The sequence below is a fragment of the Conger conger genome, chromosome 1 (genome assembly GCF_963514075.1).
Source record: "Conger conger chromosome 1, fConCon1.1, whole genome shotgun sequence".
NCBI classification, from domain to species: domain Eukaryota; kingdom Metazoa; phylum Chordata; class Actinopteri; order Anguilliformes; family Congridae; genus Conger; species Conger conger.
The window spans coordinates 62411692-62428348 of NC_083760.1; the positions used below are offsets into that span (position 1 = coordinate 62411692).

The 16657-nt window shown below is 40.8% G+C and overlaps 1 protein-coding gene across 1 annotated transcript in view; it reads left to right on the forward strand.

Moving 5' to 3' along the window:
* rbms3 (RNA binding motif, single stranded interacting protein) overlaps positions 1 to 16657 on the forward strand; it is a 308178-nt gene that overhangs the window by 27931 nt on the left and 263590 nt on the right. Inside the window, exon 3 of the mRNA XM_061236859.1 lies at positions 12683 to 12751. Within this exon, the coding sequence (XP_061092843.1) occupies positions 12683 to 12751 (69 nt within the window). The remainder of the gene's footprint in view (positions 1 to 12682; positions 12752 to 16657) is intronic.

Consider the following 16657-nt stretch of genomic DNA (forward strand, 5'->3'; position numbering starts at 1 on the left):
TGAGTGTTCAAATAGTTTATATAAATTGTCTTTATGCTGTGATATCATTTGGTGCTGTCCTGTGGCTGATTGGTGTTAGTAGGTGTTAAAGCTGTAAGCCCCTGGACCAAGTGACTGCTGGGCTTTTCTCTTTGCTCAGCTCCTGGCATTTCAATGTGATTTGCGATGGTAAGAATTGGGGTCACTGTGATTTTGATGCTTCTCTTTTTTGATGTTGATTGGTAATGCATATTGGCCTAATTCAGCCCTGCATGCATTATTGAGTGTTTTTCTTTGTACTTGAAATATCCTTTTACAGAATTCTGCATGCAGGGATTCAGTTGGCTGTTTTCCCATTTTGAAAATTGTGTGAACCACACACTTCACTCCATGAAGTGCAATAGGCTGAATGATTGTTTCAAATACACTCAGTGAGCACTTTATTAGGTATTTATTAGTCTTTTTTTAGACTTATTGATGTCCTTCTGCTGTAGCCTATCTACTTAGAGGTTTGATGTGTGTGTTCAGAGATGATCTTCTGCACACCACAGCTGTAATGCGTGGTGATTTGCGTTACTGTCACCTACTCTCATTAACAACACATTTTTGCCCGCAGAACTTCTGCTCACTGGATGTTTTTAGTTTTTTGCACCATTCTCTGCAAACTCTAGAGACTGTTGTGCGTGAAAATCTAATGAGATCTACAGTTTCTGAGATACCTGCCACCAACAAACAGTCAAAGTCACTTACATTCTTCCCCATTCTGACATTTGGTCTGAGAAACAGCGGAACCTCTTGACCATTGGTTGATTAAATATTTGCATTAACAAGCTGGTGTACAGGTCTACCTAATAAAGTGCTCACTGAGTGTATATTTAGCCTGATTTGAATTGCACTGTCAAAGTGTATTCCCCTTTTAATGGCATAAAAACCCTGTCTGGCTATCTCTTTTAGTTCAATCACAGCATTGTTGAAACCTCCAGATGTACTAATTGTGAGTGCTAAATAATTATTTGTACAATGTTCTCTTGTGTTTAATCCTAAATCTGTATACATATTGCCCTGAAAAATAATTAATCTAATCCTTTACATTTATTTCCAGGACCTGGGTCTGACAGTGCTGCTCAAGCAGTTTCAGGTTGTGCTCTACCTGCTGTTCTATAGGCAAAGCGTAACCAGGTCATCTGCTTAGAGCAGGACTGAAAGTTTTTCATCATGTAGAGTGAGACCAGGGGCTGCAGGTTGGTACAATATTGTGCCCAATTAATTGATGTAAATGCTAAACAGGGTCGGACATACATTGCATCTCTGTCTCACACCAGGGGCCCTGAGTGAAGAATAGTTCTCTTTTTTCCAATTTTAGCTCTGCTTTTATTTTCAGTAAACATTGATTTTATTATATCTTCGGGGAAGTGGTGATTCCTGCAGTTAGTTGCTGCTGTGTTTTAGCTTCTCATTGGGGGTTCCATCAGGCCCGCATGCAGTTCCTGATTGGAGGGCCTGCAGGCTCTCCCTGAGCTTTTTCTCAGTAATAGGGGAGTTTTTTGTTCTTTTAAAATAATTCTATGATATTAAGTTTTTCACAGATGGAGGATTGCTATAATTTAGTAATAGGAATGTGCTAATAGAGTTGTTCAAAATATTCTTTCCATTTTTCCATCTTATAGACCTCTAAGTTCCTCATATTTTGATGTACAGTACTTTTTTGTGTTGAGTGACTCCTCCATTATTATGTATGCTCCTTCTTCATTCTCCGTGTGTTCTGTGTGGGGAAGAGGGCTCACCATGAGATGAGATTGATTTCGTCATTATTGTGATTTAATTCCTCTTACTGCCTAAGGCATAAGTCTTGATTTTGTTGGTCTTTATATTTCTGATTAGAAAGTTGTCTACATTTTCCTTTAAGTCATTGTGTTTTTTATCAAACAATTGTTTTCCCTTGTTACTTTTCTTATTTGAAATGTTTTGGCTTTTGAAGTGAGCGAATATAGCTATTATTAACCAAATCTGTGACAGAAGTGACAGGGGGCTTCAGAAGAAGTCATGCAATTATAGTTTGATTAAAAGATAATTCCTGTGTTTTTCAACCAGGGTTTTATTTCCATATTATTTTATATCATTCCTGAAGTTTTTCCCTCCATGTCAGTAGCTTCACAATGGCGTCTATGGGGCTGGTCAAGATACAGGTTCAGTTTACCTCAAACAAGGTCAATGTATCCAAACCAGAATAATCCTTTAAGAATACTATAAAAAGAACACAGAATACTGTTAAGAATACATAATACTGTTCATTCTCAGCCAAAGCTCCTCCAATCTATGCATTTTAACATGCGGAAGAACCTATGCACTTGTAAATCGCTTTGGATTAAAAGCATCCGCCAAATGACTAAAATGTATATGTAAATGTAAATTTAACTTTTAAATGGAGTGGACTGTCTCAGCCTCCAAACATGCATTGTCAACATGCATGTGTTCTGTAATTCAAGAAAGCACAGTAAAGTCTGAGGAGAGTAAGTGCACAGAAGAGGGGGCAGAGCAGCATTCAGGTAGATGAGTGTTCAGGGCATGGCTGCTTCACTTCTTCCCTCTCTCCCTGCTCCTTGCTCTGGCTCTCTAAGTGCCGTGACCCCCCCCCCCCTCCCCCCACCATAATGCGCTGTCTCATTATATTTGGAGTGGCTCTTGAGCTGCTGAACTTGCCTGTCATTGAAAGACAAGAACTGTGTAATGGCATTATGGCTGAAGAAGCCAGACTCACTGCCACCGCCCCACTTCAGGAAACCACTGCACTTGGCCAACTTCTGTCTCTCACACTCACTAATACGCATGCATGCACATGCATGTGCTTGTACACACCGCACACATACATCACACAAACATGCAGGCATGTGCACACACACACACACACACACACAGGCGCATACACAAATGCACACACACACATGCTCTCTCTCTCTCTCACACACACACACACACACACACACACCCACCCACACTGAAGGGCAGGTACTGAATGGCACAGGAAGCTGTGAGACTGCTCAGTTGGAAATACTGAGGAAATCCTTTGGCTCCCCTCACAGCCCTGCCTCCACTGAGTGCCAGTCTGCCTCCCTGTCAGAAACATGGCAGTAATGTTTTTCATTGCTTCACATGAAACACATACCATACACAGAGTTTGCACTTTTCTCTCCTTGACATTTGTTCCTATGCCATTGCACCAGAGACTGAGCTTTTCATATCCCGAGGCTGCCCGGTAACATGAAGGCTCAAACACCTTCAGCCGCTACCTCCTCTTTCTCCTTCCCTTATCTCCCTTCTTATCCCCCTTTCTCTCTGTCTGCCTCTGTGTGTCTCTCTCTCTCCATCTCATGGTGGACCCGCCCTGGCTCCAACACTGAACACACTGCTTATAAGGACATACTGTATGAGTGCCAAACCCTCTGCTCTCTCTCTCTGTAATGGCCGGTTGTGTCACATCAAAGGGACATCCTTGGCTGTGGCTGAAGTGGCCATTCACGTTTTACACACCAGAGGTCCGCCATGTTCCCACACAGTTGGTTATGGCATCGCACATTAAAAAAGCGTTTTAGTTAGTATTGATATTTCAACCCCTTCAAAATGGACTCCTCCAGTTGATTGGGTGGGCAGGGTATTAGGACGTTCAGTTACTCTGCTGTAAATAAATTTGCTGTAAATTAGCCCTGCTAATCTGTGTGTACCTTACTGTATGTGCGTGATGCTGTTTGTGTTTGTGCTTGTAGGCACGTGTGCATGCATGTGCGTGTGTGCTTGTGCATTTGTAAACATTCCAGATAAATGTTTTCAGCGATAGAGAGGGGTAAAGTGGGCTGGCATCAGTCGTAGGAAGGGAGCAAGACTACACTAAAGTCCTGAAGTAATGAATGAAAATGTTTCTTTACAGACACACCATATGGAATAGTTTATTTAGCAGCGTTACACGAGAATGCTGATAATATTCTCTTGAACTTGGAGAAAGTTGTGTTTTTGTATGTTTTTTTAAGATTACTTTAGAGGAAATGCACTTGGTAAACTGGGGAGGTTAAACTAATCAGTTGAGAGACTGTGTCAACATCCCTTTAGAGTCCTGTTGAATATTTTTAAATATTCTATTTAATGGGTCAGCCAACCAATTAACTGAGGGTTTGAAAGGACTCCAAATGCAAAATTGAGTGACATAATATATGCAAATCACATAATTAATATGCAGATTTGTGTTCCATCTTCAAATTAAGAGCTGCTCATTTGCAGCACTGACACTTTGCAGAACCTCTAGTTTCATTATGACAAATTATAAAACAATGATAATAACTCCAAACACCAGTTTGCCTATTTATTAAACCTGGGAAACAACTTCTCTGCCAATCAGCAATTTGTAGACACATATTTAAGGGTCCAGTTGATGGACCTGTTGGTTCTGTTGAAATCGGCAGCACCTCAGCATGAATGGTGTCAATTAGGGATTCTTAAATGACAATGGCAGACCCCAATTACTTGTTTGTGATTAAAATAGGACAGAAGCAATACTGTAGCTTGCGAGTGAATTCTTCTCATGAGTTCAGATCTCTTGGGTGTGGTGTAAAGTGAAAAACTAGTTTACCTGAGTCACATTCATAGAGTTTTGATACCAGACTGAATCCTGCCCTGGGTGTATAAACAACAGAAAACAGAAATTGTCTCATTCCCCAGGTCTGTGCTGTTATAACACAAATTCATTTCATGTAGCAGACAGGATGCAGCAGTATACAGAAGTTTCTGCAAGTGTCCAGCCTGTCTGGTAGTTCTGTTCATACAGTATAGCACCCTTTGTGGTAGTTCTGTTCATACAGTATAGCACCCTTTGTGGTAGTTCTGTTCATACAGTATAGCACCCTTTGTGGTAGTTCTGTTCATACAGTATAGCACCCTTTGTGGTAGTTCTGTTCATACAGTATAGCACCCTTTGTGGTAGTTCTGTTCATACAGTATAGCACCCTTTGTGGTAGTTCTGTTCATACAGCATAGCACCCTTTGTAGTAGTTCTGTTCATACAGTATAGCACCCTTTGTGGTAGTTCTGTTCAAACAGTATAGCACCCTTTGTGGTAGTTCTGTTCAAACAGTATAGCACCCTTTGTGGTAGTTCTGTTCATACAGTATAGCACCCTTTGTGGTAGTTCTGTTCATACAGTATAGCACCCTTTGTGGTAGTTCTGTTCATACAGCATAGCACCCTTTGTGGTAGTTCTGTTCATACAGTATAGCACCCTTTGTGGTAGTTCTGTTCATACAGTATAGCACCCTTTGTGGTAGTTCTGTTCATACAGTATAGCACCCTTTGTGGTAGTTCTGTTCATACAGCATAGCACCCTTTGTGGTAGTTCTGTTCATACAGTATAGCACCCTTTGTGGTAGTTCTGTTCATACAGTATAGCACCCTTTGTGGTAGTTCTGTTCATACAGTATAGCACCCTTTGTGGTAGTTCTGTTCATACAGTATAGCACCCTTTGCAGCGTGAGTGTAGCCCCTCTTTTCGCCGTCCCTTCCCCTCCATCCGTTTACTCGACATTGGCACCCATCTGCCTTTCCCTCTCTCTGTCTCTCCCTCCCTCCCTCTCCCTCCCTCTCTCTCCCTCCTTCCCTCCCTCTCTCTCTCTCTTTCTCTCCCTCCCTCTCTCCCTCCCTCCCTTTCTCTCTTTCTCTCCCTCCCTCCCTCCCTCTCTCTTTCTCTCTGTCCCCCCCCCCCCATTCTGTCTGTGCACTTAATTGAACTCTGTTTATCAAGCAGGGAAATCACCTTCGTTTATTCTGGCAGCAAATGTTTGCCATTAACCATTCACACTAAGTGAATCTTTTAAAGCTGCAATTACTGCCTTTTATGTCCCACATTGGAAAGCGGTATAATTTAAATGTTTTTTTAAAAGCGGAGGTTATGGGGGGATAGAAGCAGGGGGAGATAGCTCATGTTGACAAAAAATAACCGTTACGCTAAATGTCCTTTGGTGATTACGGAGATTAATCTACATGGGGGGGACACACAAGCACCAAACAAAGAGAGGAACCCAGCTTTATTAGAGAGCCTTCTTCTCCTGAATCTAACTCCATAAAGTACAGATTTCTAACATTGTCAGATTTTAATAAAGGGCATTTTTATACATTTTGGTTTCACCATGTAGAAATTAGAACAGTGTTTATACATAGTCCTGCCATTTTAGGGCACCATAATGTTTGGGACACAGCAATGTTATGTAAATTAAAATAGATACGTTTAGTATTTTGTTGCATATGCGTTCCATGCCATGACTTCTGTGTGGGTTTTCTCCAGGTGCTCTCTTCTCTTTTCCTTTCAAAGACATGCATGTTAATTGGAGAGTCTACATTTCACCAAGGTATGAGTATGTGAGTGAATGGTGTTTGTGCCCTGTGATAGATTGCCTCTCACCCAATGCATGCTGTGATAGGCTCCATCACCTCCCATGACATGAACCAGGAATAAGCTGGTTTGATAATGGATGGATGGACATATAAAACTATATTATGAATTTGTACATTTGAAAGCTTGGCAACTTTGTAGCCATGGAAGCCATTTTAGTGGAGCAGCTTAACTGATAAATAAGAAGGAATTTTGTGATAAAAGCATGAAATTTGGTACATTTATAGCCAAAGGCATTCCCAAAAAAATGGGATATATGGACATCTTGAATTTCCAATATGGCGCCCATGGCAACCATTTTTCAAAATGGTTGCCAGCAACAACTGTTTTCTATGAGTGATGGATATTATATGATATTGAGGACATAATTAGTTGAATGTATTTACCATACATACTAGTTCTTAGTAATTGCCTTTTGGATAATACAACCAAGTAATTATATCCAATTGTTTGGCTATAACTGCTAAATGTCATGCTTTTATCACAAAAGGCACAATTGTTTTGGTTGTCTGCCCCACTATTTTTCTTGCTGCATTCACACACTTTTTACTGTCAGGTTGGAGATACCAGAGCCATCAGAAAGTTCCCACATTTCCTACTCGGAATTACAACTCGGAGTTTGACTTTAACGGTTTTTCCCAGTTGGAAGGTGATCATTTCAACTCCCAGATGATGTGAATGCAGCATAAGCCCTTTCTGGGGTGCATCCCAAATCTCAAAAAAAGTATTCTACTTTCCTCCGCTCGTCTCCTCCTCTCCTTTTGGACATGAGACGAGGCGGTAGTGGAGGAAAAGAGGACACATTTGAGTATTGCGTGTTATCCCTCGTGAGCATCATGAACACACTCGTGAGTGCATACTCTGTACAATTCTGCTGCAGAGCCAGCTGTGGGCCCACTCCTGAACTCTGACGCTGACTTTGAGCAGAATAAATGGGGCCAGGCTTTGTTTGCCTTTTGTTTTCGTTGCCATTTCCCGCCTTGGACTTGTGAGAGAATGAATTATCCAGTAAACTGCTGAGGTCGGCCGAAAGCCTGCATCTGCATACAACTGCGGCCTCGCAAGTGCCAAAGAGAGTTGGAAGTACAGCCTAACGGTGAATGCTTTTGTATTCCCGACCACTCAGTCTGTACCTGTGCTTCAGTGAATGTGGAGCTTGATACTGGCTGGAGCTGTGACTCAGAGAATTGCAAGGTTATACATGTTGATTGTTGCTGTGTGCACCCTGATTATGGTCAGCAGAAAAATACAATGGCTTCCAATATTTGTCAGCAATGATTTTCCAAAGTTGTCTTTTTAAAAGAAATGACAAGCTTTTCCATAGGCTGGTGAGATTTGTTATACAGTGGGCTCAAAAATTATTGGCACCCCTGACAGAAAATGAACAAACAATACTCAAAAAAATTCTAAACAATATATTTATAGACAAACTCGAAATACCAACATGTGATAAATACTGTGCTATATTAATGTTTCAATTGAACCAACAAAAATAATTAATTGATTTAATTAAAAATCTATTTCCTCCAAATCAATAATTAAATATTATTGTAAATAACACCTACCAAAATTAAACCAGGTATTAAATTCCACTTATTTAAGTTTATCTATGTGTTAAGGAACTGTATTGAGTGATTACATCACTTTCTGTTTAACTAGGGTATAAAAATGAGGTAACACACATGCAATATCCCTTTGTCATCCAACACCATGAAGAAAACAAAATAATTGGCAGTTCAAAAGAGGCAGATGGTCGTAGACCTTCATAAACGTGGTAATGGCTACAAGAAAATTCACAAATTGCAATTGAATATACCACTGAGCACTGTCAGAGCAATTATAAAAAAGTTCAAAAGATATGGAACTGTTGAAAATCTCATGGGTAGAGGACGCAACTGCATCTTGCCCCCCAGGATACTGAGGAGAATGGTGAGAGAAGCAACAAAATCCCCAAGGATCACAGTGAAAGAATTGCAGGCCTTGGTGGCGTCTTGGGGTTACCAGGTTTCAAAAAGCACCATCAGACGCCACCTCCATAACCACAGCCTCATTGGAAGGGTTGCCAGAAGAAAGCCTTTTCTGACCACAAGACACAGAAGAAAGCGCTTGGAGTTTGCCAAACGTCATTTACATTATGACTGGAACAAGGTTCTCTGGTCAGATGAGACCAAAATTGAACGTTTTGGTCAGATACAGCATCGGTATGTTTGGCGTAGGAACAGAGATGCATACAAGGAGAAGCAACTCAAACCCACAGTGAAATATGGTGGTGGGTCAGTCATGTTTTCGGGCTATTTTAATTCCAGAGGTCCAGGGGCACTGGTTAGGATTGATGGCATAATGAATTGCAGCAAGTATCAGGCAATTTTGGCTGAAAATCTGGTTCCCTCTGCCAGAAGTCTGGGACTTGGTCGTAGGTGGACTTTCCAACAAGACAATGACCCAAAACACACCTCAAGATCCACACAGAAATGGTTTCGTGACAACAAAATCAATGTTCTGCAATGGCCATCTCAGTCACCAGACCTCAATCCAATCAAAAACGTGTGTGCTGAGTTGAAGAGGTCAGTTGATAAGCACAAACCCAAGAACGTGAAGGATCTTGAAAGGATATGCAAAGAGGAATGGTCCAAAATCCCTCCAAATGTGTTCCTTAATCTTGTCAAAAATTACAGGAAGAGACTCCATGCTGTTATCCTTGCCAGAGGTGGTTGCACTAAGTACTAGGTGAAGGGTGCCAATAATTCTGAAACTTTGATTTTGTTGAAATTTATTTTTTATTAAATGATTGTTATGATTTTGTTTGTTTCCATTGAAACATTAATAAAGTACAGTATTTGGCACATGTTGGTGTATTACCTTTCTCTATAATTATATTATTCTTTTTTTTTAAGCCTTGTTTGTTCATTGCTGGTGAGGGGTGCCAATAATTCTTGAGCCCACTGTAGCTTACTGTGCTGTACTATACTATACAGTACCGGGCTATGATATGCTGTCTTACACTGTTTTACAGGAACATTTTATATCTCTCTGCTCTTTCTCTCTGGCATCTTGGCAGTCTTTTTACATAAAAATGGCTTTGGAATTATTTGGAATGGGGACTACTGGGAGTGAAGGTTTCGCCTGAAGAGATGTTGAAGATCTGCAGAATCATTCATTGTTTTTCATTTTCTTCTTTTAAAAGTTTACTGGGGTAATATTATTCTGCCAGCATCAACTTGCCAACCCCCCTTTAAAATGGAAACATATCAATTGCCTTTGTGAATTTCTGTATTAGTCTCGAAAAATGATTTTTGAATAATTCATGAGGCAGACGCTTTGTAAATAGGGTCTACTGATTAAAAAGGAGATGGTAAGAAGTGAATTAAAAAAATACACAATCCCTGAGAACACAATTGCGTGCAGCCTACTGCATCCAAATGACTTGGATGGATGTTGATTCTGAATGTAATCTGTGTTGTAATCATCACTGTCTCATTCTACATTTCCCATGGCCAACTGGCCTCTTGAACAGTTTTCATGCCACAAGCCTCAACATCTCTCCTGAGGATTACTATAAACTGGAGGCCATTGTCTTCAATGAACTGGCTATTTCATATAAAATGAGTGTGGGTCTTTGGAAATGTTTTCATTTCTAATGGAGGACGCTGGGAAAGTTGTAGTTTGCAGCTCTCTTACGTGTGTGTGAATGTGTCGATGTGTGTGCATGCATGGGTGTGTGTGTTGCACCGATGCTAGTAGTTGTTATTAGTATCAGGCTGATCAGCCCTAAAATACTTACAACATGGATCTGAAAATTAAGGTCCTATTTATATTTGGATACCATGACACCATGATTACAGAACTACATTTCCCTGCATTGCTGCTATGGCAACTATGTTTCTGCACCAAACAACATATCAGTGCTGCTTCGTATACTGTGGCTTATAGACTGACATGCAGCAGAACATATTTCATTGCTTGTTCTTGAGACACTTTTATTTCTCAAGAACATTTCACAATGCGAAGAAGCACTTTTGCTAACATAGCTTTAGTTATTTCTGTAGGAAAACTAATGCAGCCCGATGAAGATGGTAGCAGACTGCAGCAGTGCACTAGCACTATTCTTCATTCAGTACAATTATTTATAAAGCCCTTTTAGAGAGACCATCATAAAGACGGTTTAGAGGAAAATTACATTGCTGTTTAAATATGCTTAGGTTTTGGCTAGTTTGTAAGGCTGACGATGCAGATTTGTTTCATGTCTTATAATATAAAAGCTTTAGTAGGTTCCACATTGAGCCATTACAAGTGCTAAGAGCATGTTTAAAGTTAACAGAATTGTTGGGCTGTGAGCGATGACTGATATTGTATTTAATTTTGTTTCCTGCAGCGGCAAAGTGTGGCAATGCACTGCTTCACAAAATAAAACTTTGCTGTTTCATAAAATGGCTATGAAACTTAAAAAAGGCCAAACGTAGCATAGGCTACTGGTACTGTAGCAGTCTTGCCAACATTTATTTTTATTTTTAGAAAATGCACATATGTGGCTTTACCAATAGATTAAAGACCACTCTAATAGAGCCAAAGCACTAGTCACCAATTAAGGAGTTAATTGCACTTGTCTTTACTCTAAAAAGTCATCTTGCTTTAAAATGTTAAGAAATGTGTCATGTTCAACATTGTACCATTCAGAGGTCAAGTTCGCTTCTGTTATAATATTAATTTTAAAAGGCTTTTTGACCAGGGGTGCACAATATTTGCACACTAATGTATATATAGAAACATTGTATTCCTATGGGAGGACCTGAGAAACGGTTGGTGGTTGGCAAGGGTGGCAGCACAATATTCACCTTTTAAACCATCGTCACAGGTACTTGGTATCGGCAGACTCTTTTAGGCAGTACCTGATTCGGCCGAGGAAAAGTGTCATCTCAGTGCACCCATAATTTAGTAGGTCAGGTCCCTATCCTCTCCTCAGGTACCCCCAGCCAGATACAGGCACACCTGATACAGTTCAGCAAGTCCTTGTTTAGTTGTGTCAGTTGTGCTTGAGATAGAACACATCAAATACCTAGATCTGGCTGGAGGTAAAATATCCAGTGTTAATTCAACTCTGTCCAATAGGTCCAATTACATTCGGCACCCTAAAATGGGGGGACTGTATATAAAGGGAGGTAAATCCAACAGAGATCACCTGATATGGATGCAAATACCCTCAGATTAAACTTGAACGGTTATTTCACTTCAAAACCAATGTGCTGGAGTACAGAGCCAAAAGAACAGAAATTGTACCATGGTCCAAATACTAACGGACTTCACTGTATGAGTCCAATATGTACTCTAAGATTTGTTTTAACACTGAACATTTTACTGTTTACCCCTGGAGTGCTTTGGGAACCACTGACATAGGCCGATATACAAGGATGTGAAAAGAACAGACTGCTGTTAAGACATGTTATCTTGTGTAGAAGAAGGGTACAAGAAAAGAATCAGCTGGCAAATTTGAATCAAAACTGAAAAAAAGCCTTCATTGATTGTTAATGTCTAAGGCCAGGCTGTGATAGAGGGTTTCTGACAAAGAACCGTTTGAAAAGTGTTCACAGTCTCTCTGTAGGCAAATGATGGCCCAATGATGCAATCCCTGCAATAATAAAGCACTCCTATGGTGAACTAAAGTAGTTTCATCATTTTTATATCATCAATTTGACTTCTTCTGTGCTTCCTCAAAATGACCTCAGACTGACTGATGGACTGTTGGTTTTGCGTGATCATGTCATGCTGTCGTTAACTGGCTTCCAGGGGTCAAAAAGATTGTTCTGAAGAACAGTGATTTATGATTCATAGGGCTCTTTACCAAGAGCCACTTGTTCATTACCACAACGTACAGTATATCCATATATGTGCAGTTCACGTGGTTTCTCTTGTGTTAAGAGCCTGATAAAACCAGTGTACCTCCCTAATGATGAAATCACAGTCGTCCTACCTTGTGTGTGAGAGAGAGAAAATCCTTTGTCTTTGTGTACGTTTAAGTGTGTGAGAGAAGGTGTTTTCTGTCTGCGTGTGGGTCTTTGTGAGAGAGAAGGTGTTTTCTCTCTGCGTGTGGGTCTTTGTGAGAGAGAAGGTGTTTTCTGTCTGTGTGTGAGAGAGAAGAATAGTGTGTGTTGCATTCACACGCGTGTGTGTGAGTGGAGAAGGTCAGTGAGCGGTAGGGGGACTCCAGCGCGGGATGTGGGAGCTTGCGGAGGGAAGGTCGTCACTCTGCTGACGGTGCGGTATTTTGTGTGATTACAGCAAGCGCCGGCCTCCAGGACCAACGGCTCCCCCGCACACGCCAGATGGCCCAGCTCGCAGCCGCACCAGGTAACCGTGACAACTGCGCCCGCTACACCGGGGCGCCGAAATAGCGCATGCCTGTTTCTGAAGCGCCACACACAGGGTGAGAGGTCACCTCACGCACCACCGCAGCTTCCTGTGTGTGTGTACTCATCCATACAATGAACCCGGTCACGGACGCTGTCTGTTCTGGGTCCATGGTGGGGAATGACCTTCCCGTGTGGGTCAGAACAGCAGACACTCTTCAAGTTATTCAAGTTATTGAAGACGCATCTCTTCAGGCTGCACCTCTCCCAACACCCCCTACCTCCCTGTAATTTCTAATTAGCTACGTAAGCTGTTTATTGCAGTTATCGCACTTGTATATACTTGTTTTATTATTGGTAGCATTATGTTTGCTTAGACTGTTTATTGATACTTTTGTTTGTTTGTTCTCATCAGATTAATGTACATGGTCCAAGTTCTTATCTATATAGTCTCTCCTAGCACTTGGAACTGTACTTCCTTCTGGGGTATTCAGCGCATTTGTCCCTGCTTGTGCACTTTGCTATACGTCGCTTTGGATAAGAACGTCTGTTAAATGCTTGTAATGTGATGTAATGTAATGCATGCTTGTATTAGCAGCAGGAAACTGTTACCTTGATGTTCAAAAATCTTTATTTCGGTTTTTGAGGGAAACTTTCTTTTAGAGTCACCCTGCAGTGACTGAACTGGCTTCCGTCCTGTTAGCCATCTCACCCCACGGCCACTCTCTGCTTGGATTCTGTCTGTGGGTCTTTTTCCTCTAATTAGTGCTACTGATTCAGAGCTGATATCCATCGTGAGTTTGGTGCAAAACAAATGACTCAATCTCCACCACCTTTCTCCACTGCTGGCCCCACCTTTCTGATAAATGGAAGATCCTCGTGGCTAATTCTAGTTTCTTTGACTTGAATGAATTTTCAAACAGTAATGTAACACTGCTGATACATGGGGATTTCCTGGCAAGAGGACGGTGAAAATCTCACAACTCGCAGCCAGCCGAAAGTTGTACACGCTCTGCTAAGAACATACAATACTTCCCCTTCTGTCTCATATCCTGTTCTGATGGTTCTGTTCAATGACACAGTGCAACACTCAGCAATACTGCTAACACAAACTGTGCACACATATCGATTAACAGGCACTTGTCGTGGCAATGGTTGAGTGCCTGACTCATGCTAGTTGACAGCAGCCCTGGGTGGGAGCAGCAGAGGGAAAACAGTCGCAATAAGTTTGTTATTTTCTTGCCAGCGATGATATATCATTATGCTCTTGTCTACATTAATATTCATTGCATTAGGGGGGTGGTAATGGAAAGGGAGGTGCCATTCATCTTTTACTACTACAACAGCCTTTATCCCCACTGACAAATATCAACACAAGTTTACTTCATGCAAATTATCTTATGCATTTAAGATTTATTTTTATACTGTGCAAGGGATTCAATCATGCATTTTTTTTTTCTTTGACCCTGAATTGAAATTCTAAGCACTGCAAAAACAAAAAATAAGTCAATCTGAATGATTATTTCAGCTTTATATTTAGACTTAAAATGTTATTGCTATTATTTCTCCACTGCATAGGACAAAATAAATGACTTAAAAATTGACTTATTTTATGATTGCCATTGGGGTAACGTAATTTCACTTAAACAAGCCGATATTTCTGCATTCCAGAGAAAAGATCTTAAGGCAAAAAAAGACAGACTTTTTTGTGTGTGTGCTTCCAGTGCCTGCCAGAAGGAGGCAGTGTTTCCTCAAGGCAGGCCTCTGGGTTAAGGCTCTGCGTCAGCGTGGCCAGAAGGACGTAGCAGCGGTGGCAGGATTCTTTTATTTCACTCTTTATTGGTATTGGACTGCGGAGGCACTGCAGCTGACCAGTAGTGAGAAGCAGCTAAGGAGGCCATGCATATTTAATCAGCGTTTTACAAGGAAACCAGAGTTAAAGTGCTTGGTTTGTAGTACTGAGCGTGCCCCTGCTGCTGGAGATAAAATAGGCAGAGCAAGGCAGATTTATAAGTGACTACTAGTACATCCAAACACATCCTCAACATGGGTGAGCTCCACAGCTAAGAGCTATGTGTGACCGAGATACGCAGTATACAGTGGGCTCCAGAATTATTGGCACCCTTGATGAATATGTGCAAAAAATGCTGTAAACTAATAAATAATACAGTTATTGACATAATCTTTATTTTACAAGAAGTGTGCTTTATTAGTGATTCAATAGAATCAAAGTCTCGCATTTCTCAAATAAAACAATATTTCCCCCAAAAACTGGTTCCACAATTATTGGCACCCCTGGTTTAATACTTGCAAAGATAAAAGCCATGAGTCTTTTTCTATTATTTGTGTTAAGGTTACAGGGATTTCTGGGGGGATTTTTGACCATTCCTCCATGCAGAAATTTTTAGAATAATTGATATCCCTCAGATACCCCCCTTTTCATTTCAGACCACAGGTTTTTCATGAGATTTAGGTCTGGAGACGGAAGTGGACATTGCAGATCATGGTTGTTGTTTTTACTTCACCATTTCTGTGTGAATTGTAATGTGTGCTTGGAGTCATTGTCCTCCTGGACAATCTACCTTAGATCCATTCTTGGCTTCCTAGCAGTGGCAACCAGATTTTATTCTGCCAAGATTTTCTGGTACTTTGTTGAACTCATTGTGCCATTGATCTTAAACAGTGCCCTGGACCACTGGCAGCAATACGTCTCCAAAACATAAATGATCCACCTCCATATATGACAGTAGGTATGAGGTGCTTCTCTTTCCATGCATTCCAGTTTGCCAGCGATGGTGTGTATGGCCAGACTGTTCAATTGACCACAGCACTCTCTTCAAGTCATAATTTTTGTGAGGTTCAGCAAACTCAAGATGCTTGGTTTTGTTTATTGTGCTCAGCAAGGGTAGTCTTTGTGCCATCCTTTCCTAAGAGTTTGTTGGGATGGAGCTGTGATGGAGCTGTGTTTTCTAGACTTGGTGACCTCATGGCCACCGTCGTCTGTGGGGATAATATGCTGTTGCCTCCTCTTCCTGGCAAGTTTGCAACCATCCCATATGTTTCCTGCCTTTTACTTAGAGTGTTAACCGGTATGTTTAACCATATATGTATTTTTTGGTACCCATTACCTGACTTGTGAGGGTGAGTTCCCATCTGTGTCTTCTGAATTGACAGTTCTTTGGCTTTTCCCATGCTGATGGTTGACAAAAGGATTTTGCATGCTTGTTATCTCATTTTTATACTCTAGTGAAACAGGAAGTCATGGAATGATACAATATAGTTCCTTTAGACTGAGGTTGTCAGAATTATAAGTTATATAGCCAATTTCACTTGGTTTAATTTTATTTACAATAATTGGTAGGGGTGCCAATCATTTTGGAACCTTTGGTTTTCAGGCAAAATGAGATTACTAAGTAAAAAACATTGAAACAGGAGAATAAATAAAAGTATATAATTTTCCTGCATTTTTAAAATATAAAATATTACATTACATTACATTACATTACGTGGCATTTAGCAGGCGCTCTTATCCAGAGCAACGTACAACAAAGTGCAAATCAATCACAAGAACAAGTGCAAAAGTAGACCTGAGAGGACAGTACAGTTCCGAGTCCTAGTGTAAACATACAGAAATTCAGAACCCTTGAAGAGTACAATCAACATTCAAACTAGCATACCACTGTTGGCAGCTAGAATACAACAACAGCCAATAAAAACAACAATACCTATACAAGTAACGATATCTATACATAAGTGCCATTACGGTCTAAGGCTAATCACAGTGATTGTGAGTTGGGGAGGGAAAGGTGTAGCCTGAAGAGATGGGTCTTCAGTCTGCGCTCGAAGGAGGTCAGAGACTCTGCCGTTCTGACATTCACCACCAAATATAGATCACTGTCCACGTTGT